This window comes from Scomber japonicus, chromosome 16, assembly GCF_027409825.1.
Source record: "Scomber japonicus isolate fScoJap1 chromosome 16, fScoJap1.pri, whole genome shotgun sequence".
NCBI lineage: Eukaryota > Metazoa > Chordata > Actinopteri > Scombriformes > Scombridae > Scomber > Scomber japonicus.
Window position 1 is genome coordinate 10,786,585 of NC_070593.1, and position 24,399 is coordinate 10,810,983.

Sequence of the window (24,399 nt, forward strand, 5' to 3'; positions counted from 1 at the left end):
ACAAACACAAACAAAAATATAACCTGGATAAGCTATCGATCCTGACTCCATGTTTGGTCTCTGTCTCTTTGGAGTCCATCTTGATGCTGAACTCTTTATCCACCAGCAGGACAAAGGAGATGGCCCCTGTGTCCGGCTTCATATACAGCAGGAATGAATCCTTCACCACCAGCCAGCTACACAAAGCAAACAAACATCTGTCATCAGTATCTTCATCATCACCGTCGTCATCATCATGCAGATTTATGATTTATGTGTCTACTTTATGCAAACTTCTGTTGATCTCTTGATTTCTGTGGACCATTTCTGTAGAGTGTAGGAAGAAAATCATCACAGGAAGGTAGGTGGCAGGGCTGAACATTTCAAACGTGTGGGATTTTTTTTGTATTGTCATTAGGAAATAACAATAAACACCGCTCACATAATAATTTGGCAGTGATAAAGAGACAAACAGACGAACAGCTGAAGAGAGTTGAGGCGGTGTGTGCCAATGCAGCTGATTTGAAGATACTAACACACTAAGATAAGGTTTGCAAGGTACAAAAATAAATAAACACACAAGAGAAGCAAAAAATACTTATTACCTATTAAAATGCTATCATTATGTTTTTGAATTTGCTATGAATAGTGACTCTTTTTTAACACTTTTTTTCTCCCCACTGTTTTTAACACCCACACTGACAGCTACATGCCAGTCTGGGAATGTGTAATTTCTTTTGTACGTAGCATTTATCACACCCACATTTTTAGACATGTTTGCCAGTTATTTGTTCAAAAAAAAAAAAAAAAAGAAGAGGCAGAAAAATGCAAATCTTTCTTCCTGTGTGTTATAGTACATAAATATAGTAGTGTTAAAGAGACACAAAGAGAGTAACAAGACAAGGACAGAGGTAACCACACACCGTTTGGACCAGCGGTAGCAGGCCTGGCTGTGGCCACAGCAATTCATGCCAGGGATACGATGCCCCCCTGAGCGCTTATAAATCATCCCTTCCCTGGAACACACACAAAAAGACAGGGAAATATGAGCTAACACATTTTCCTACATCTTGTTGACAATAAAAAAAATATACAATAGTATATTATACTTGATAATATACTTGAAGTAAATTCTTCAAGACAGGGAAATAAGGAAATTATATGCTGTCACTTTTGTAAATAAGCGTACTGAAACAAAGCATCACAGAACAACCTTGATATTAGATTTTCATCTTGATCCTCTAGATTTCAGCTCAAACACTTCACTCTGAAAAGAGATTCACAGAGGAGAAAATACTCACAGTCCTTTGGGCCCCAAGTCATGAATGAAAGACAGTTGGCTGACGTCAATGAACTCCATCTGAGAATAGACAGGAAGAGATTTGATTTCTAAACATGTGAGACATGTGACTCTGTGAGCAGGCAACTATTACATCTACACACACTATCCATCCGGAGAGAATTCACCTTCTCTTAAATTACCTTAACATGTACTGTCACCTCCAGTATTAACTTTAATTTGTCAGATTGATTCATTTATTATGTCAGTATAGAACAGGCAGAGTGTAGTGGCTAAACATAGTGTTTACCTGTTCCAAGGCTGCATCCACCATAAAAGGTATAACAAATGTCTTTATTGGCCAAAATATAAGACAACTCCTGATTTTGAAAAATAAAAAGTATTTGGATGGTGTTATGTTTAAATAAATACACAGTAAATGAATGACAAGGAAATCAACATAACAGCTGTATCTATATGTAACACAAGATATAGAATATACCTTTTTATATGTACTTTCCTGAAAAATGCTAGTCGTATTAACAGGCTGACATACTGTTTTTCATTCCATGCATTCAATAGCCATCTGGACTCAGCTTATATGAGTAACATACAATAAGCACAAATAATTTTCTTAAATGCCTTCACTGTGTCAACATAAAGCAGACACAGTGCTATGGGTAAACACAGATTAGGCGTCTGTGTCAACACTAAATGTTCCACCATAAGGGTAGCGCAGAGAATAAGGTAGAAAAACATTGTTAATTATGTTTACTTTAAAAGTGTATCTCAGGCCATTTGGCTTATATATACAGAGAAATTACAAATACACACAAAATTAGTATGCGTGTTAACTTTGAGATTAGCAAGCAGTCATTTGAGGGTTATGTTTAGGTGTGACATTGCAATGCCTAGTAGGATTACTCACAGTATGGTGATATTTGCGGTACATGGCCATCTTCAGCAGCTTGTTCAAATAGTCTTCTAATTGTCTCTGTAGAAACACATACACTATATTTTGGCCACTGTGAGTATTTTAATGACAAATACATGCATATAAACACTTCCATTCATGCACACACACACACACACACACACACACACACACACACACACACAGCGAGAAAGTGTTTTACAGGATACATGTGCTGACAAGGAGTTAAGTGCCATGGCAACAAGTGAGTGAGTGCCAAGAGAGCTCCTTGCCATAAAATTAAAACATGAGAGAAGTGAATTTTCCAGCCAGGGAAACAAAGGCTGCAAACACTGTGCCGTGACCTACCCTCCTGCTAGAGACCTGTTCGTCTCGCGCCAGTTCATCTCCTCCTCCCCTGGGCAGCGAGGGCATCTCCCTCACTTCACTCTTCCTCACTGTCTTCCTCCTCACTGTGTGGCTAAGAAAGAGAAAAGGGGAAACAAAGATATATATATATATATATATATATATATAAAAAGGTTGAGTCATTTCAAAATGTTTTTCAAGAGAACTGGTTCAATTACAACATCTTTTTCCTTGAAGTTTCAGTTTATGTTACTTATCACTTCTCAAAATTAAAAAAAATGTTCTTTTGCTTTTTTCATTACTAACTACCTACTGTTTTGATGCTGCTTAAAAATTACTAGATTCAAGTGTGTTTATTTGCGCATGCACAGCCACATAGCAATTGGCAACATTGGAGGTAGTGAAATTTGGCCTCTTTGAGCTCGAATTCCATTTAGAGTATACAGTATAAAATATTGTGCGTGTGAGTGTGTGTGTGTGTGTGTGTGTGTGTGTGTGTCTCTGAGCCTACTGGATCTGACACTGATGCTTGTGGGGAAAAAACACAATTCCCTGTAGCAATGTGATATTTGGATAGGCAAATATAAAAGTTTGAATTAGATGACAGCAGACTGCCTCTGTGTTGTGTTACATGAACCAAGAATGAAGAGTGCCAAAATTTACAAAAATCATATGAAAAAAGTGATACTTTATACTTTAATAAAATGGACAACCACCAAAAAATCTGAAAATCCACCCTTTTATGAGAGACACAATAGAATAAAGTCAAAGATAAAGAGAGAGAAGAGAGTCGCGCCAAAGTAAATACTATTGAAATCCCAAGGGCAACATTTCATTTGTTTGAAGTGGCCACATCACCACCACAGAAATAGAGAACTACAGACAGAGACAGAGAGGGGGTGTGGAAAAGGAAGAGATAGAAATGTGTATTCGAGGGCATTAAGGGCTTTGTGTGTTTGTGTATATGTCACAATTTGTGTTGGTAGTTTTTGTACATATGCAAATCCGCGTGGAAGTGTTAATCCACGTGTGTGTTTGAAGGTGCCAACCTGCGTGATGGCAGCGGTATCCTCATGAAGGTCTTGTATGTCCTCAGCTCTCTGTGCAGCTCCATGAAATGTTTCTCCTTTCTCTTTACCATCCAGGTAAACTCACCGTGCTTCAGCTCAATCTTAAACACTGCAGGCAGAGACTACACACACACACACACATGCACACGCACACGCACACAAGACACAGGTGGAAAGACAAAAATGAATGTTTGTGTGTTTAAAATAAATGTAAATGATGAGTATGTACCAGGGTAATTATTAAGAATAATTTTGATTGCTTTAAAAATGGTTACTTCAAGAGAAAATATTTAAATAAAAAGTGTCTAAGAATTGCAACTAGAACTTATTCTAGGGATTTTCTAATAACAATTTTGACTTTAAAAATTCATACATTTTAAATTAAACTAGTGCCATAAATTCACAAAAATAAACATAAATATTCAAAACTAAATGTCCATTTATTCTGGAAATCAGTAATTGAGCAACAAGAAAGAGAGAAAGTATGAAATATTTTGTTTTTATGGTTGTGTAAACTGTGCACTACCTTGTTGACACTCCTGTGGTGAGACAGATTGAAGCGGTCCTGTGCAGTGGTGAATCTCTCCACCTCAAGGATCCGGGCAGTGATGGGCACAGTGGCAAGGTAGACCTTAGCAGTGGCCTCCTTAAACCCCACTGTGGCATAAACCGCTGAAAATGGGATACGACTGTCCCCTTTGAGAGAGAAAGAGAGAGAAAGAGAGAGAGAGAGAGGTGGTTGTTGTTCAGTTTGTGCATGTAGGAGTTGACCAGGCTGGATTGAAGGCAAGTAGGCTGCATTGCTGAAAGATCAGACTTTGTTCAAGATTTTTTTTTTAATGCTTTGCTAGTTGCAGTGTTAGGTCAAATGTTCCTGTTTATTCTGTGGTGAAGTTTGTGAGGTCAAAATTATGTAAAGGAAAAAAAATCCACCCTCACACTCTTGCACTGTTCGACACCAGTTTGGAGGCTCACTCTCACTCTTAGCCTGCATGTTCTTACTCCTGGATTTCCTACATTTCCCAGACACCCTGAATACAACCTCAAGAATACAGCATGAATTTATTGCTTTGAACTACAGGGACATGTATTGTAGTTCCAATAAGTTACAGTTCTTGCAGAGTTTACATAAATATCTTCTTTGTTCACTTTTAACCACTTAACACACGCCCCTGTTTTTATGCTGTTAGCCTAAACAACATGCCCAAGTTGTGAGCAGCACAGATCCCACACAGTTTGAGACTCAGAGATGTGTCTGGTATCATTGGAAAGCATATTTTTTTGTTTGGCCATATCTATCTATCTATCTATCTGTTTATTTTGGTATATGTCATATGTTAAGTCGAAGAAGAACCAACCGTGTACCAAAATGCCGAGTGCGTAATGATATATGGTTCAACTCTTTTACGCACAGGGCGCACGCCGATTACGAGTTTGTTTATGGACAGCCAAACCTGATAGCTTAGTGTCATACACCGTTGGAAACCTCAGACTATTGGCTAAAAGGTTATCAACTTAATTTCACCGAATATTTCCATTGGCTAGAACAGCAGTCAATCAAAGCCATGTCGTCATTGTTGTCGGTCACATGTCCTCATTGGCTTTGGAGACATGTACTGCCTAATCCTAAACACCGATTGGCTTGTGTGTGGTGTCGTCAGAAGCAGGAGAGGCTCACGGTCGTAAACATCTAGTCACGTGTACTCTGAGATGGACGCGCAGGTCAGGAAATGACGTAAACGGACCGTATATGGTTTGTTATTTGTGTTATTACGTTACGTGTTGGACTAAATACATGGACATATTGAGGAAAGTATTTCGGTTTTATGGAAACGGATTTCATATTTCACAAGAATGGATACCTGGCGAGCTGTACAGAAAGCGCTGAGTCATAAGATGATCGTTGTGGATAAAGGGAAGACTTTGAAGGTATGTAGGCATTATAGCTTTTCTTACTTAGCTCAGGGGCTAGCCGAGCTAATCGATAATACTATTACGGCTGTGAGCAACCATATAAGTCGTGAGTGGTCTTGAATGAATCAGGACAATCTAAGCTTTCCAACGATGTACGGCATGAATATATATGTTTAAGGGTTGGTGTTTAAAACATTCAGAAGAACTTGTGGCTACCTCCTAACATCCGTCCCGTCCCGTAGACGGAACAGCGTGCGTTAAGAGGTTAACTGTCTTTTGAATTTATATTGTTCAAATCTATTGTTTTCAAAATTCACACCTACTGTACCGTATGTTGGTATTATCAAGGGTTGTTTGCTTTCTTTATTGGTATAGTTTATTTTAAGTATTATCTTGTTTTGAGAGAAATTAAAGTGAGATCATAAAATTTAATAGAGAAAGACAACAGGCAAACACAAACACACCTAAGCAGCTTCCATCATCAACCTCCTCTCCTTCCCCCATGTCCAGCTCTCTGGTGTCCAAGCTCTCCACAAGATCGGCCATGTTGATGCCGTCGTGTACGTCCGAGACCACCGAGAGGTCAGAAACTTCTGACTTCACCAGGTTGAGGTTACTGGTAGTGGGCTGAGCCTTACCCAGCATGCTTAGCAGTTAACCCCCTGAGCAGGGCTAGCCTAGAGGAGAGGAGAGGAGAGGAGAGGAGAGGAGAGATTATTAATTCCAATAAAAAAAAAAAAAACAACATTGACATTGTAGTCATGTGTTGCATAATAAATGGAAACCTGAGTTCATGTTCTTGTTCATGTTATAAGTATATGACTATTTCCTGAGGACATACAGTAAGTACTAATCATGACTGGTTACAAACTGTACTGTTTCAAGAGTCCCATGAGGACCCACAAGAATGCATGCTCTTTGAACGACATACCCAAAACAGACCCAGCTGTAAAAGGTTAAGAAGGTCACATGTCGACAGCGTTATAGACACAGAAGCACCAGTATGGGAATATATCAAATTAAACAGTTCAGTGCTGAAAATCGGTCTATCAAGTGACAGAAAGGAGATGTTTAACATATGATCTGTCACCTTTTTGAAAAGATAGTAAATATCTAGGGCTGCAATAAACAATACTTTTCATTATCATATCATAAAATAGTGAAAAAACGCCCATTATAATTTTATAGAACTCATGGTAGCGTCTTAAAATGTCTTATTTGTCAGATTGACTGTCTAAAAGTATGACAGAAAGTTTTTACCAATAAGAAGCTGCAGCCAGCAAATGCCACAGTTAATTGCCAATGAATTTTCCATTGATTGACGGATGGATTCATTGACTATTCATTGTAGCTCTATGAATATCTATGGATTACTTTTTACAATTACAGCTAAGCATCAGCAATGGAACAAGTTTACAGTGAAATGATGTAGGAGTAACTTCATCTCATTAGTTACCGTAGCTGGGTTGTGACCTGGTGACTGTATAACAAATACTATGAGTCACAGATCCAAAGAAATGTGCATGGCAAAAACTGCTCTCTCTTGCTGCTTGTGACATCAGAGGAATATTTATTAGCACACATCCACCCATATGTACAGATCCCTGACAGCTAACCTTCTAAAATCCAGCTAATGACAAATTACTTGCCTGACTGGAAATCAGTGTTTCATAACTGACACACACGATGAATGACATTGAGGAGTCAGATGACCCAAGCCAGACATGTCATCTTGAGTTTAATCACTTACGTGCAGATGAACACTTTCGTTACATGCGTTGCTGCCGCCCAATATCATCCACTTAATCATTGTCTTTGAGGTCATTAGACAAACAGAGAACACTTTCTTTCACCTGTTATGTTTCACTACATACACCAATACAAGTTTTGTATCTATACCTCTACAAAAAAGAGATTAAAATTGTCTTCATACAAACAGCCATAAATATAGTTCACAGGTTATAATATAAAATGATCAAAAGTCAAATCAATACCAATTCTGACTTTCTTATATCTAATTATTATTTTCTGTTTCCCATTTATTGTCTGATTGCCAGAGTTGACCTACAGTATGGGTCAATGTCTTATACAGTGGAATAACATTACAGTAGCTAAACAACTATAGAACTACTATTTACATTTTAATCTGATTTTTGATCAATGTCCCCCTTTTTATATTATTTTTACTGATGGTAAGCACCAGCTCTACATTATTTAAGTTCTAAGTGTATTTTCAAGGTAGAATCAGCCATAAATCGACTATATTATCTCACTAATCACACATACAGGCTGTACATGTAAGAGGAAGTGTCAGTTTATTAGACATATTCCAAATAAGAGAAAAGAGCTGCTGTATTACTAAACCTTTTCTACACACAGGTTGCACACACACACACACACACAGACGTGCCCACACACATAAATTCTCTTTTAATTAATGAATATTGTGACAGTCATAGGAAATATTACTTCATAGTTTGTGGCATTTTGTCAATGCTGTATTGGTTAATGACTTCACCAACTGCACCCATGGGAGTGTGAGCCACCGATAAAAAACTACTGGTGATGTGATGAACTGTGCAGAATGAGGCCTTTAAGACCCACATGCATATGACACACACACACACACACACACACACACCCTACATTAATACAGACACTAAACACAGTATACTGAACACTGTGCACAGCCAAAATACATCCTGGAAACTACTTAGCATAGACACGCAGCAGGCTATTTTTTGTTTTCATGTTAACTGGGTGTATACGATGAGCAAAAAGATGTGAAACGTTACTCAGTTCCTTGTTTTTTGTTTCACTGTTGCCACACCAACACCGCTGAGAATATGAGGTCATTTTTGTTTTAAAACCATCCTTGAAATGCCATAAACCTGATAAACCTGTTCGATAAATTAGACATCTCACAGCTACTCCAACTTCATTTCAGCCCCAAGAGCAGTCATCTGTAAAATCCAGTATTACTGACACAAGCAGGACACAGACAGGGCGTGGGAAATAACAGTCCAGCACAGTTACAACAACCACAACTTCATTTTCAATCTTTCACCCTTCACTGTGAAAATGTGGGGGGAAAAAATGAAAGACCCACAGTTCCACTTCACAAAATATGCTTAGTCATCCAGGACTAAACCATACTTACATGGTCCATTAACAAAACCTCCCTCCATCCAAGACAGGACTGAGTAGAAAAGAATAAAGAGTCAAGAGAGGAGAGAGGAGAGGAAGAAAAGAGAAAGCGAGGAGCTGACTCAGCAGAAAGGTTCTGAATAGACATGCCATTAAAGTTTTAGTATATTTTTTACTTACTGCTGTAAGTCACTGAGAATGATTTTTTTCTGCCTTCTGTATTAAAAGTTAGACTCAACTGTAGTAATATAGTAGCATAGTTCACAAGTATGGCTAGTACGAATATTGGCTTGACTGGGATGTGATAAAAAAGTTACTCCAGAGGATGTTAACAAGATCTGTAAGAGTCATTTTGGGAATATGCAACGTGATTAGTGTGTTTAAAAGCAGTGCAGATGTCCCCTTGCTATCTTATCCCAGCTCACAGTGGTCCAAACTTTTCACATAAATATAAAAAGCAGAACATCATTAAACACATAAAGCAACTGATAAAAGGCAAAGCAGCTGTTAAATTAATAAACACCCATTGTTTGGTGGAGACACATACAGCTGGGGTTGACAGGAAATGTGGTGTACAGTGTCAGAGACAACAGCTACAATTACTTGAAGGAGGAAGATTAACTGTGGTTATTATGACATATATTGATGTAGCAAGTTAAACCTCATTGTCACCTACATACAGAGAAAGATAAGTAGTTTCTTATTCTTGGCTTAAGTTCAACAGGAGGGAGTAACACCAAAGGATGATGTTTCTGGTGATGCATCAGATGTCTATGCTGTTCCCACTGAGGCAGGTTTGGACAGGATCAACACACAAACACACACATAGCTATACTGTATATTCACACAATGAAAAAGAATGAAGTCAATTGTTTCTTTAAAGTCACTAAAGGCAAAAGAAACCACACCTGAGATTCACATAGGTTTACTTTTTCCTTGGACCAGCTGCCGGTAATGCCTAAATTTAACACTAATTTGACTATAAACTGTAATCTGAAAAAAAAAAACTGGTAAACTGCAATTATTTTATTGCAAAGTGCAAATTATTGTGTTTGGAGCTAAAAATGTCCCTGACAAGTAAAAACAACACCATCAGATAGCAGCTTGACAGTCAACATTGTCACTACTGAACAAGATCCAACATGCTCACACAGTCAGAAGAGTCACCAGCAGTCGCTAGTTGCCTACAGTGACTCCATGTCTGCCTATTTCCAGTTTTCTAGGCCATTGAGTCTTTTCATTCATCCAGTCTTTTTTTTCTTTCTGTGTTTATTTTTTTTGTCTGAAACAAGAACACTTTTGTAATGTGTTTAAACATTCTTAATGTTTGATTGATTATTGGCATCAGTCATTTGAGTACCAAATCATTTAAACTCCTTTCTTTCCAATGTTCCAATAGTGTTTACCTTCCACCATTTTACTTGTTTTGTGGAAACTGAAACAACGGTATCGTACATGACTGATTCCAAGACATTCTTTAAGACCTTTTTTAAATCAATAAGTTCAAATTCACCAAAGAACATTTTGTGTATATCCACATTTTGCACAGAAGGACAGCAGTGTGGGAAAAGACATTGGTTTGACATCTAATTTAGTCCATGTGTATGGATAGTGTGCATAATTTCCCACTGACCTTTCGAGATGATCAAACAAGTAACTGTTTTGATGTGCAATTCACATAAAGCCATCAAAATCTATTTGCTGGTAATGCATTTTTAATTGTTTTTAGTCTTCAACATTAAAAAAAGGTCACGTAGTTCTGCAGCTGTGTTGTTTCATACCATATACCTCCAACATTAAGTCCTACAGCAAAAGGAAAGCAACAAAATGTAGAACAATAAGATAACCTTTTTGTGTTTTTTAACAGAATTTTAGTCTTTGTTGACATATAGGATGCATCAATGTCATTAAATTCAACAAGGCCCACCGATTAACTAAGAACTTTTCCAAGTGTGCATGGAGTTCGTGCAGAAGCTCCAGAAGAAACATTTATGACAGTACAGTTATTTCCCCTGTCTAAGAATACCCATGACCACCCACAGGCTTGACCGCAGAAGGACCTGGAATGTGGTTTGAATGTGTGCATGTGTAGATTCAGATGTCAAACATATATGTGCGCACACACACACACACACACACACACACACACACGCACACACACACACACACAGAGCTGTGGTCATGGTACCTCTATCCATGCAACCTGACGATAGAGCAGAAAGAGGATGAGAATATGATGAAGCTGCAGGGGTTATCTCTCTATTCCATTCCTATTGTACACTGCCTACTTCCTGCTTCCTGTCCTGTTGCCATGGAGATAGTTTTAACAGCCAGCAAGCAGCATAAATATAAATATACTCAGAAACAGCTAAGAGCATCCGCCTCTCCCTTCATGTGCTTGCATCCCTCTTAAATGTCAATTAGTTGGAATTGACACACTGTTAAATCATAGATGAAGACATGAAAGACTGTTGAGTGGGAGAAAAATTGCAGTTTAGGAGTTTCAGTATGGAGTGTGGCAAAGAGAGAAAAATTGGCCATTAGAAAAGTAAAGTGCATGTGTACTCATCAGGGTTTTTAATATTTGACACATGGGAAATTTTGTCTCTCACCCTGCACTATAGAGCCATTAACAATACATCATCCAGGGACTAAAACTCATGATTTCTCATATAGCCAAAACCATTAGTGGAATTGTCTCATTTAACTCTGTGCTGTATGCTACTGATGAACAGAGAAGGTTTGGTGCCACTTTTTAATGAAGCACAAGTTATAAAAAGGACTTATAAGGTAAAGTTTAATAATAATTTACTAATATTTATAGCTACTAATGAAAAATAATTTTGAGTTGCAAAGTGTGTGTGGTGTTTATCGTCCTCCAGCAAGACACAAATTAACAACCTATTAAGAATTACATTTAAAGACTTTATTTGTCCAATTAATATTCATAATTACAAATGACGTGCTTAGTTTTGTTCGTGGCTCATAAGAAATTGAGAATCCTATTTTTATAACAACCACATCATCTGATTATCATTTCTTATTAGGAAGTTAATGGTTGACCAACCTGGAAAACCAAGCATTGATCAAACAAAAAGTTTACAACTTCTTTATGAAGCATTAGAAAATGATTTATTAACATTTAGTCAATATGTGTTCAACTTTTTTAAAAGAAGAAAAAGCCTTTTTAGTAGACCCTCATGCTGTATTGTGTCTGAGGGAATAAGAAAAGAAGAGACACACTTGTTTTTCTGTGTTATGCAGCAGTTTCTTCCTTGTAACCTTGTTTCTCCAACAGTGCAAAGACCGAGAAAGACACAATGAGAAGGAAGACAAGGTCACCCTGCTATCTACTGGCAAACAATACAAAGATATTTGTCCTGTATCAGTTTCTTACCTTAGTTATCCATTATTAAAGAGCAGCCAATAGTTTTGTGTGACACAGACCTAAAAAATTTGATTCACTGCCAAGTTTTTGTGATCTCCGTGGGAAGGAACTGAAATTGAAATTCTACCCTTTATCTTTACTGTACTCTTGTATCCCTTGTATAACTAAATATGAAACCACTGTTTATTAAGGCCTAGATAGATGGGTGAATTTGGGTTCGTAGCATCTCATTTGCTTTGAGTGCCTCTTCTTTAGATTGCTTGTAGTGATGACCAGATCTTCTTTGTGGTCTGTACATAAATGATCTCTTAGACAAAATCAGCATGCTAATGAAGCATGAGTAGTCTAGTCTAGTCTGAAAACAAGGTTCTCCTTCAATGTGAAAAATGGCCATGCTCCTGCTACTGTTGGGACTTCAGTTACACTCACTGCATGAGACCAAACTCTGGAAGCTCTGAACAGGGAAATGGCGGCAATTTTCTATTTACATTTAAAATGTGCTGAATAAAATAACCTTCCTCTGCTGCTTTTAGGCATGCTGGTGGTGTAGAGATGTACGTAACACTATACACTAGACTATGCACGTCATTTCCTTTTTCACACCAAGCTTTCACACCACTCTCTACTGCTTAACATCTAGTAATGCAGAATGTCCCCCTCTTACAATATGTTCAACATGTTTTAATACACTATCTGAAAACCCAACAGACAGCTAGTGGTTATACAGCTCACATTTGTTTGAATTTAGTGGATGTTTTAGCATCATAAACACAGAGTATACCAATTCAAACAGACATTTAATAATCACACAAGGAGCAGATATGCCATGGGGTTGCAGGTATTGTGGACTGATATCTATCATTTTATCATTCTACAAAGGTTCTCTCGTTCAGTGAGTGAGTCAGCTGTAATTAAAAATGAACAAAATGTCATTGACCTCTTTGTGACACAAATTTAAAGTGTTTTGGTCCCATGAATTTACAAAGTGGTGGGTCACTGCTCTGAGCATCAGTTTGATTATTTTAGTGCATGTTTATGCTTGACCTTTCCCTCTGGAAAAGCAATGGCTCAAGAAGAAGGAGATAAAACAGGATGAGCAAAGTAAATGAACAAATCAGAAGAAAATCAGTGTATTAGATACATTGTAAATTACAACATTACATAACAAAGATGTGGAATGCACTGACGATTAGAAATGAGTGAAACACAATGATCATCATCAGTGATTAAGTATCACTATCAGTATCACCACTTATTTTAAGTTCTACCAAATCACTCTTCATCACCACATCAGCATTTGTGTACTGAGAGAAAGTTACTCCTCTCTTCTCTCCCACCAAGTTTTAACCAAAAGTCCACAGATAATTATATGTATCAGTTTCTGACTGTATTAAATTGCCTACTTTAAATGTCAGCTGATGTTCACTTCTATCCCTCTACACCAGGTTTGCTTGCAATACTCATTTGAAAAGTGTTAAATTATTAGAAAGAACACTGGAGGCGGACTGAATATCTATGTCAACATCAGCTGAGGTGCTGTCACTGATTACCCATCGAGTGTTAGGAAAAATAGATAACTTGTGAAATGTATCATCTATTCCTGGATATGTGATAACAAACTTGATATTTACAAAGCACAGTGAATGATCTAAATGTCTCTAAAGATACCATACTTCCAGTACATAAACAAACACCCTCTTTGAGTACAATCACACATTTACACACACACAGAGAGACACACACAGACATTAACACACATAAACACATACATACAAGATCCCATAGAAACATAGCTTGGCATTTACAGATCGTGTGGTGCCAAGCTCCTCATGGCACAGATGGTACAAATAGAGAGAGGGAGAGAAGATGGAGGGAGGAAGGGAGAGAGAAGCAACAAGAGGTCTGTGACACCTCTATTTCTCTGCCCACACTAAAACTGCATATTATCTAATCCTTCACACCATGGATACGGAGATAGGGATTGTCAGAAAGACAGAGAAAGCACGACATACAGTACAGTAGATCCCAGAAAAAAAGAGAGAGCAATCGTCATCATCACCAGAGTGGTGTTCTGCGGGCACAAACACAAGGCATCATTGTACTGCTCTCTCTCTCTCTCACTCTTCTCCAACCAAGCCCGACTCAGCCCAACCAAGCCAGCCAAGTTTGAGCCTGGAAACAACCAAACTGTAACTTGTGTCCAGACCACTAAAGTGACTCACCATGATTAAAGTAGCAGAGCAGAAAGTATAGAAAGTGTTTGTGCTCCTCACTTTAAAATGGTCAGCTTGTCCGAATTACCAGCTCCGGTGGTGTTAAGGAGATAGTTTAAGGGTTATCTGCCCAGGTGTTCAAATACTTGCCTCTGAGATTTTTACCACCTAGTACATTGAGTTCAATGGAAAAGTGCCAGTGGTGCTCACAACCTATAAACAAAGTTGTGTGTGTTTCCAGATGTCCCGGTTAATCAACAGAACTTATTGTGAACAGATTTTAAAGGAAATTCTTTCTACAGAAGAAATTATTTGTAAGGAAATTGTGGATTTGTGGACAATCCTGAGTAATGGGCAAATTGTTTCTGAAAAAAGATGCTGCTAAATTCTTTAAAAATGGCATTTCATTGCTTTGGGCAAATACTTTCAGGGATAAAGGTAGAAATCTCTTAGACAGATACCATCAAAATCTGTAAAAATCTAATCAAAATATTTGCATGACTATTATTATTAACCTTTATTTTACCCCGAAAGACCATTGAGGAGGAATCCTCATTTACAATGGTGTCTGGAAAAAACTACTGAGTGAAAGAATGTGGTGACCCAAAGTGAAAAGTTTGTAAGAAAATAATCCTGATCCCCAATACTTGAGAAACCACAGAGGCAGGACATGAAGCAGGTATATACAAACCAAAAAATAGCTAAACTGATTAAAAAACACACACAAAGAAGGTACTAATGATGAATGTTCAGTGCCAAAGAGATATTTTATAGTATTTTAATAAATCATTTTTGCAACCTTGAACCTTTTCATTTGTTCTCTCCACAGAAGCAAAAAAGTAATGAAGAAAAGTCTGCTGCGTAACTTTTAGATTTAAACCTCTTATCAGTGGTGTTATCATACAGGAAAATTCTGGACTTCCACCCAGTATTTTCCTGTGAGTCTTGTGAAGCAGAAAAAAGCTGCACGAACACTGTCTGCTGTACAATCCCAAACATAACGTTTCAACTACCTGCAGATTATTATTTTTTAGGCTGTGGTTGAAAGCTCAAAGCAGGCTAGTATACAGCAGGAGTATGAGACTGTAGTCCACATCTGGAATACATTTATTAAATCTGTCTTCAAAGCTAGAAACATTTCAAATCCCTCTTAAGAAGACGAAGAACACTGCAATAAAGTCAAATTCTCATTACATAACATTATGTCAGTTGTGGTCTCGAAATAGTCTCCCACTGTCCTGATTAATGATTGATCCCAAATTGAGTAAGATAGCACCACATGGAAAGGGTCAATACACCGAAACACACATGCACGTACATAGAGCCTGAGGTAGGAATAACAATAAAGTTTATGTTTGTGTTGGCACCACTACACATCTTATTAAAGTCTACTGCCTGTGCAAAAGGAAGAGTACTGAATATCAAAGGTCGGTATCAAGTGTACCAGTTGTTGAGACAACAGAAGAGGAGGAGGGGTTAGGACGAGCAGCAGGGAAAGAGAAGCTAAATATCTCCAGTCTCTCCATGACATTCCAGCTGTAGCAACCAACTCTCACAACAGGGTGTGAGAAAATGGGCAGCAAGCAAACACACAAACCTGTAGAGTCTAAAACAACAAGTAGAACAACACTTGTTGCAATTAATAAAAGTAAATACTCTTAACTTAAGAGCCAACACAACTGTCTTCACTACCACTCAGTCAAGGATTATCACACACATCTTTCCTCCATAACAGGACACAAGGTTAAATAGACTCAGCAACACCTTGTCATGTTAAGTACATATTTGCTCTGCAGCTTTGTCTCCATATAATGCAGACATGAAATGGCACCAAACATATTATACATTCCCCTATATGATCCCACTGAAAACTCAAACCGAGGAGTGTCAAAGAGACATATACCCCCCCCCAGCCCATGGACACAAATAGACCAGAGCAGACACAGACTCAAACAGTGAGAGAGAGGGAGACATTACCAACCTGCTCTTTTTGTGGACATGCAGTCCACATGTTGGCTAAATGATCAATCCACTCAGCTTCAATCAATGGATGGTTTTGCTAAGACACACACTCTTCACCTAAGAAGACAAAGACGTGTAGGCTACAGTGGCTGCAGACGCCCAGCTCTGCTTTCCTTGTAATGTGAGTCAGTTAGTGTGGCTGAGCAAAACTCACAGTGAACTCTCTCCAACTCCTCAGGCAGGGAGGGGTCTCTAAAACTCTAGACCAATCACAGAAGGAGGGTCATCCCACAAGCAGTTTTTATTGGATTAAAAAAAAGTGCAGGCCCTTTGGTGAAGTAGGAGGAGTCCTCTGGGGAGAAAACACTGTCAGTGATCCTGCCCATTATCTCATCATTTCACACTAAGTCACTTTCTCTCTCAGTTTTGCATTTGTTTAGCCCACATTCTCTGTGGTTGTGTGTTTATGTGTTTGTATCTGTCTGTCAGGGTGTGTGTGTCTGTCCCTTTACACCTATGCTTTAATGAATATGTAAGACTATCTGCCTTTTTTGTTTGTTTTTTATTTAGCTATTTTGCACTAATAAAACAACAAAAAATGCATATATACTTATGAAACAGAAAATATAAGAAATTAAACAATGACAACTAGATTTTGAGCCTGAGCTTGTGCATGTGACCCTACTGAATGGACTCTCATCTAATGAAATGGTTCCACATAGCAAATCTGAAGCAAAAACCATTCATTCATCTGGTAGCCTCACAAGCTTCCACATTAAAAGGGTCTCTTCCTCCATCTTGTGGATACAGAGATGTACTGTGCTGCTTGCTGACTCTCAACAGTCTAATCTATGTATATAGTCTTATGACAGGGACTTTAACCTGTAATCAACCATTCCCTTGAAGCTACACCCGGTCAAAATGGCACACACCCAGCTTTGCCACGTTTACATCCTGTAGTGTTCATGAACCATAGAGAAATATAGGACTAAAACAAGAAAGGAGTATTGCATGTACAAAATACACAGCAATAGAAAATACAAAGTTCAAACAGAGAGGTGAACAGCAGAAAACTTGATGTGATCTGTGTTACATATATGAAACACAACAATTCACAGCCCTAAAAAGACCAAACAGAGAAATTTCTCATAAGACTAAAATACAGATGTGACATTTCAGTGAAGATACTGAGTGTCATTGCTGTTATTACCTCTTTTTGTTTCACAAACTGCCCAATTAGGACGTTTTGTTCGTGTGAATAGTAGTGATTTCAGCTTGTTGTTTGGAAATCATTAACATATTTGTGAGCTCAGCCAATTAATGGTTTCTGATCTGAAATTTAATCAGATCAGAAGTTTTTTAACTTAAGGTAAATAGACAAATAGACACTCACTTACACAAACACACATACATACGGTCTGGACACAGTCAGCTACATACCAGATTTGATGAAAAGATCTCACACAGACTTTGAAAGACACAACTGTCTTGACAGGTGTTCTGCTCCTGTACTTTCCACTGATCTCTATCTTGATCGGATTCCCTATTTTTCTCTCTCTCTCTCTCTCTCTCTCTCTCTCTCTCTCTCTCTCTCTCTCTCTCTCTCTCACTCTCTCTCTCTCTCTCACACACACACCTACACACACACCTACACACACACACACACACATACATACACACACACACATGATTCAGTGGTCATAAACAAACCAGTCCCTCCTGGTAAAAACAGCACAAAGGGCAAAGATAACAATATTTAAAGCATGTGGATCATATTAGAGCAGTAAAAATGGAAATATATTGCAACATTTGATTGCGATGGGATTTACTCTTATAAATGAAATAGTTTTCCATTTTGTGAACTAGTGATGCCTCCAGTAAGCAGCAGAAAGGAAAAAATAAGCTGCTGTTTGTCAGTCTTATTATGTGGCATAATTCTTTTAGAGGTGAGTTTGTAAAGACAGCGGGATGACAACAATGTGGTGATAGTGATAGTGAGTGAGAGTTTGCTGTATGTGTATGCATACTGTACTGTATATATCTAAACCTGGGTCAGATGGTCTTCTTCATACCTTTCTCTACAACAGCAGCAGTGGATATTTCAAAGTGACACGTCATGAGCCTCTATGCACAGGGTGAATTGTGCCTCAGACAGATTGTTTGTTGCTTCACGGCCGTGGGATTATACAATTCCACCAGAGCAGATGGTTCTGATATATAAATATAATAGATTTGACATAGCACCAGGCAAAAACTATACACTGTCCATTTATTGTACTGAACTTAGCACCAAATAGCTCTACAAAAATGTTTTAAGGTGCAATAGCCAGACTCATGACTAAACTGATTCCTATGGAGTCTCTTATCTTTTTCACTTACCCCCTTGAAGCATCTGCAGGTACTTACTCAAAACATATGCTGTAAAGTCACATGTTTAGATTAAGAAGGAATTCTGAGTCAAGGAAACTTCAGCAGATTCTTGGCCATTTCAATGAATTTATGTAAGGTCATTTGTGCTCTCTGAAAGAAAAGTGGTAAACAGAAGTATCTTTCTTTTTCTAAAATTGGTGAGCATAAAGGGCAGTCGTCACTGTCTTAAGAGCACCTGTAGGTGGCGTTGCAGCATTGGACTCACTGTAGACCCCCGTATATCACCCTCCCTACATAAGCATCACTTCACCTGTATATGTTGTTTTGCGCACTGGGAGTCTGGATCCACACAACTGGATATGCACCACAACTAAAGGAGCATATTTGGACAGCCTGGGCGAATTTCTTTGTATTCTCAACGACTTTATTTTTCCTAAATTTGATGAACTCCTATTTCCATGATTATGTTGACAATGCGTCGTTCCTACTTGGTGCTTGTGACTTTTATAAAAGTGTCTCCGTTCCGTTATAGAGTATTTGTTTTCACGTTGGTTGTTGTTTATCCGTTTGTGTTTGGCTGAGTTTAAGACCCGGCTGTTCCCAGAGGACAGATGTTCACTGCTTCTGCCGCATCACTACGACCTTGCCTCTGACTCACCGTCACATTCTGTCTGGAGCAATTCGTCTCCTGTTCCACTATTTTGTTTTTGTCTGACGAGCAAATGTAAGGACGCCCTGCTGGAGATGGGAACTTTAGGACTTTGCGCATGAAGACTCCTCATGTTTTATTTTTTCCTCAAAGTACTCTGCAGCTGCGGGGTCCCAGGAAATGAGAATGCAGGAGATGCACTGCCTTTAAGTTGTTAAACATGTAATTTTTTTTGTAACTGACACACCTACTGTTCTTATGAACCAGTAGTACCAAGCATTGATGGACCATTTCAGCATGCGTTTTCCAAATGAAGTAGGGAATCCGGATCGACCCTAAAATTTCCTTGTGATGGTATCAGAGTCTGAAGACAATTATCTGTTCACTGGAGAAATATAGATGTTTGTTTTTTTCTCAGACAAGAATGTGACTTCGACTTCTTCATCTTCACTGAAAACTGGGGTTCAGATTGGTTGCTAACGCGCGCAAGGATCTTGGTTTTACGCACGGCTGCCAACCTGTAACATAACCTCCGCTACTCAAACGGTGATGATGGGAGGAGAGGGCAGCTCCAAGGGGCTTAAGAAGTCCCTGACTCGGGGTGCCTTTAACAGTCAGGCACGGCCCCGTGAATAACCGCGCGGCGACAGCATGCCCTCTTGGCCCAATCTCTCGGAGTGCCTCTCCCATAACTGCAGCTGGGAGGAGACCCACAACGCCACAAGGAACAGTGACGTTGACCTCCCTCCTCTAAATTACTATTCAATCCCTCTCCTCACGGCCACCACTATCGCCTGTACGCTGCTGTTTCTGGTCGGGGTGGTCGGGAACGTCATGACCATTTTGGTGGTCAGTAAGTACCGGGACATGCGCACCACCACCAACCTATACCTGTGTAGCATGGCGGTATCTGACCTTCTCATCTTTCTCTGTATGCCCCTGGACCTCTACCGCATGTGGAGGTACAGACCTTGGCGCTTTGGGGACGCCCTCTGTAAGCTCTTTCAGTTTGTGTCCGAGTCATGCACCTACTCCACCATCCTGAGCATCACTGCACTGTCAGTGGAGCGCTACTTGGCAATCTGCTTTCCGCTGCGCGCCAAGGCCCTCGTTACCAAGAGGCGGGTGCGCGCCCTCATTCTTCTATTATGGACAGTGTCCCTACTGAGCGCTGGACCTATCTTTGTAATGGTTGGAGTGGAGCGAGACGGCATGGGACCGTCAAATTTCAGTTCAGAAATGAATGAGACTGACTACTTTCTGGAGGCCGGGGACACCCGGGAGTGTAAGATGAGGCATTACGCCGTGGAGTCAGGTCTGATGGGAGCCATGGTGTGGCTGAGCTCTGTTTTCTTCTTCATGCCGGTGTTCTGTCTCACAGTGCTCTACAGTCTCATAGGCCGCCGTCTTTGGCAGAGACATAGGGAGACAAACGTCAGCTCCCGTGTGGCTCACCGGGACAAGAGCAACAGACAGACCATAAAGATGCTGGGTAAGTTTGGAAAAGGTGCAAATTACGCACAGTGCACTAGGTGACTCACTAACTAACTCAACACATTAAACTGTGGACATCAACCTATGAATAAATGAATTTCAAGGTTTTACCCCCTTTTAATTTTCTCCTAAACTTTCTTCCTTCTTCTCTCCCTCCAGTGGTAGTGGTGTTGGCCTTCGTCCTGTGCTGGTTGCCGTTCAACGTTTGTCGCTTCGTGCAGTTCCGTTCTCTAGATGCTCCGTCTCCGCTGCTGTCCTTGTTGTCAGAGTACTGCAACTTGGTGTCCGTAGTTCTTTTCTACCTGAGTGCCGCCATCAACCCCATCCTCTATAACACCATGTCCTGGAAATATCGCGGCGCAGCAGCTCGCCTCTTCGGCCTGACAGACAACCATCTGCCACGGAGCCGCACTGCAAGCACAGTGAAAGGAGACTGCTCCAACGGCTGGACCGAATCCACAGTCAGCTTTTAACTTTGACTGTAAAAGTGTCTGGATATGACTATTTAAGTATTAGGCACAAGTTGAGACACAAGCTGACCTAAACGCCATTATTTCAAATCAGGCTGATGAAAACATTTGCTTTGTAGTATATGTGAGCTCAGCATTTGTCTTCACTTGACTGGGACCAGAAGATGAAAAAAGCTGCAAGCTCCTAATCAGTTTTTCAACATGCATCAAAAGAGCCTTTCAGTTTTTTGTGGGATTATTTCAGCACATTTCACCAACTATTCATACACCACACTCCGCATTGAAAAGCACATCTGGTTGAGTGCAAAATATAGATTGGCCAGAAGTGCTTTCATTGATTCAAATGTGAACAACATACAACCCTCATGCACGCACACACAGGCTACATATTACTATTATTGACAGCTACAATTGCCTTATATTGTACTCATATTCTGGATGACAAAGAAAGCACTGTAGAACTTGTGGCACTGGTCTGTACTCCTTTAGAGAAGGGGAAGAGGTGCAGTGTGTGTGTATGTGTGTATGTGTGTGTGTGGGGTGGGGGGGGGTGGGGGGGGGTGTGAGTGGGTGTGTGGGTGTATGTGTGGGTTGGGGGGGTATTTGCATGTGTGTATTATTATTTTGTTCTAAGTGACATGCTTTTGGGCGTGATTTATGATTTTTATTTGGAGAGTGTGAAAATGTAAAAATACTGTTACTACACATTTTTTTCTCTCACGCTGAAAGCCCTGTACCTTGGAAATTCATGTCCATGCTGTATTGATGCTGCTAAAAAGGGCCATTTGAGTTGGTGGAAAGTCCCTGAAATGAAACTAATTTATATTCCTATTGTGGCAGAAATGGAATGAGGAAATAGAGCAGTATAGTCCTTTACATCATAGAAGGAGAGGGATGGGAGATTACACGTCTTCACTGTGTAGCCAAATAATCAAGGTTTTTTGGGGACATGGGAGCCACAAAGCAATTTGATTTCTATGGATATTTTACAGAATGCAAACACTTCTGAGATATTATGTATATCATGATGCCTTTAGGATTTGTTGTTAGATTATGTTCTGGTTAAATTGTGTAAATTATTCAAGCACTAGGTGAAAAGAAATCATCTGGAAAAAAACATCCAACCTTTTTCTGTTTTCAGTGCTCATTTAAACCATACAGTGCATTCAAGCAGCATCAATTTGGTGCACAAGAAAAAGAAGGCTGATTGGTGTTGCAGTAAAACTCATTTCAATTGTCATAAATGCCTTGGCTTTCTGAGATCAGCATTGTTCATTTTCATCATGGCATGTTTCAGCCACCTCAGGGGCCAGTTACCTTGAAACAACATACAGGGCCTTTTCAACAACTGTATGGGGAAATGTGCCTGTCTGTGGATCCAATCACACTTAAAAATCACACAAATTTGTCTTTTGTCATTTAGTAATTTGCCAGATTTGACAAGATTCTGGTAAATAATAAAAAAAAAAACATTTGGAAAGCTAACTTTTCATCTTTCACACATCCTCAGCAGTCAACCTGAACAATTAGCTGCCATGTGGAATCATGGTCTCCTTTGGCGCACATTGCTCCCCACTCCCAAAAGTGGTTAGGGTTAGGGTTAGGGTCACAATGTAAATGATATAATGTATGTTTTACTTATCGAGTTTATTGATTTCCTAAATGTTTGCTTTTTCAATTGACTGCATGGGTACACATTTGCAAATATTTTTCACAAGTGACTATAGTATGATGATGTGTTCAATAAAATAGAAATGTTTTAAATGTGCCAAAGGTGACACCCTTGTCAAAATATCACAACAATGTTCGACAAAAGTTTTTTTTAAAGTTGTCTTTCCTTTAGATATCTATAAGATAATACAACTGGTGGAAAAAATATTGAGTTTTGTAAAGTGCATTATGCAGCATTTTGGACAAAAAGAGGATCAGCAAGCTGTCTGCAATTGATGTTATGCTTGCTATAACTGTAAATAGATGCTTTGTAATGCTACACACTGAATGCTTTATACTCAGATGGTTTCAGCAGTCCTTATCACCGTAGCAGCCTCCACTAATCTGCACTGGATTTCAAAACATAGCCTCCAGGCTCTGAAGAATGTATCTCTGTTAATGAATGTTCCTCACTGCACATACTGATGTCATGGCATACTATTTATTAATCCAAAGGATATATACTGATTAAAATAGTAAAAATGAATTACTTTTTTTGTGGTTGTTTTGTCTGTGAATATCTTCTGTTGGATAATGTATCTGTTAATGATAAAGTCTTGTAAAAGTAAAACAAAACAAAAACAGGAAAAACTTAAGCCCCTCTTTTCATTCCTTTTTGTGAACAGTAATTGTATTCTTGCAAGATGGCACACACTTGACAGCCAGGCAGCTGTTTGTGTCAGGCAGGTATGAGATGCAAATTGTAATCAGACACTCCCATTTCACTCACCCCCGTCAAACATCATCAAGTACACTGCGGACTTGGTGGACTGAGAGATAAATAACCACACCTTGATACGGCCTGTCATTTTCTCTCATATGACCCTGTTTTACCTTGTTATATCATGTTCTGTCTCAGCAGGGTGTAACACCAGTCAGTAGATTGTAATCTTAAGCACAGAAACACAGCAGTGTGTTCTCTGTCATCTCAGCTGGTGTCATATTTTTATGACCACAAGGCACAGCACCGCTCTGTCACCTTGGACAGCTTCAAAGCTAACACGCTCTGCTCTTACATGACACATATGACTCAAAGGACCCCTCAGTCGCCAAGGTCAACACGATTAACTAATCAAAACACCTCATCTGATAGAACGCCTGCAAAATCCTCTGATTACAAAATGTTCAGCAGTGGTGTATAATGTGCTAATGTGACCCCACCCTGCTAAGAATATTGAAGAGGTGATAAAAAATCCACAAGACATGAAGGAGACAAAGTAAATTAATGAAGTAAAACCTGGGTTGGTATCTCATAGAAGGTAGTGGGTGGATGATACTGTTAGATGAGAAGAGGTGTGAACGAACTGCAGGGATGAGGAGAGAGGTCCCTATTAACAAAAACGTGCAATGAAAATAGACAAAGGGTGAAAGAAGAGAGAGGTGTAATCAATGAGTCAGACATCATGAGAGTTTATTTAGATGTGGGCTGTGAAAACAGTGAATTATCATCAGACAAAGCGGAGCAGGGTGGG

General features: G+C 39.3%; 2 protein-coding genes across 2 annotated transcripts in view; one reads left to right on the top strand and one right to left on the bottom strand.

Annotated features, from left to right (window-relative positions):
- pld1a (phospholipase D1a) overlaps nucleotides 1–16,404 on the bottom strand; it is a 29,310-nt gene extending 12,906 nt beyond the window's left edge. Inside the window, exons 1-9 of the mRNA XM_053335055.1 lie at nucleotides 16,254–16,404; nucleotides 5,989–6,201; nucleotides 4,137–4,306; nucleotides 3,590–3,732; nucleotides 2,541–2,652; nucleotides 2,187–2,252; nucleotides 1,281–1,339; nucleotides 903–995; nucleotides 24–176 (exon numbers count right to left, since the gene is read on the bottom strand). Coding sequence (XP_053191030.1) covers nucleotides 24–176; nucleotides 903–995; nucleotides 1,281–1,339; nucleotides 2,187–2,252; nucleotides 2,541–2,652; nucleotides 3,590–3,732; nucleotides 4,137–4,306; nucleotides 5,989–6,169 — 977 coding nt within the window. The 5' untranslated portion in view covers nucleotides 6,170–6,201; nucleotides 16,254–16,404. The remainder of the gene's footprint in view (nucleotides 1–23; nucleotides 177–902; nucleotides 996–1,280; nucleotides 1,340–2,186; nucleotides 2,253–2,540; nucleotides 2,653–3,589; nucleotides 3,733–4,136; nucleotides 4,307–5,988; nucleotides 6,202–16,253) is intronic.
- Nucleotides 16,405–19,904: 3,500 nt separating this feature from the next.
- On the top strand, nucleotides 19,905–21,220 carry ghsra (growth hormone secretagogue receptor a). Its single transcript, XM_053335062.1, has 2 exons — nucleotides 19,905–20,745; nucleotides 20,907–21,220. Exons 1-2 carry the CDS (start codon nucleotides 19,905–19,907, stop codon nucleotides 21,218–21,220), a joined length of 1,155 nt encoding a protein of 384 aa, XP_053191037.1.
- The last annotated feature ends 3,179 nt before the right edge of the window (nucleotides 21,221–24,399 follow it).

Bases quoted from the DNA above. Each gene is read 5' to 3' on its own strand.
- ghsra (XM_053335062.1), top strand. From the start codon at position 19,905: ATGCCCTCTTGGCCCAATCTCTCGGAGTGCCTCTCCCATAACTGCAGC. The intron at 20,746-20,906 runs GTAAGTTTGGAA...CTCTCCCTCCAG, and splicing joins ACAGACCATAAAGATGCTGG to TGGTAGTGGTGTTGGCCTTC.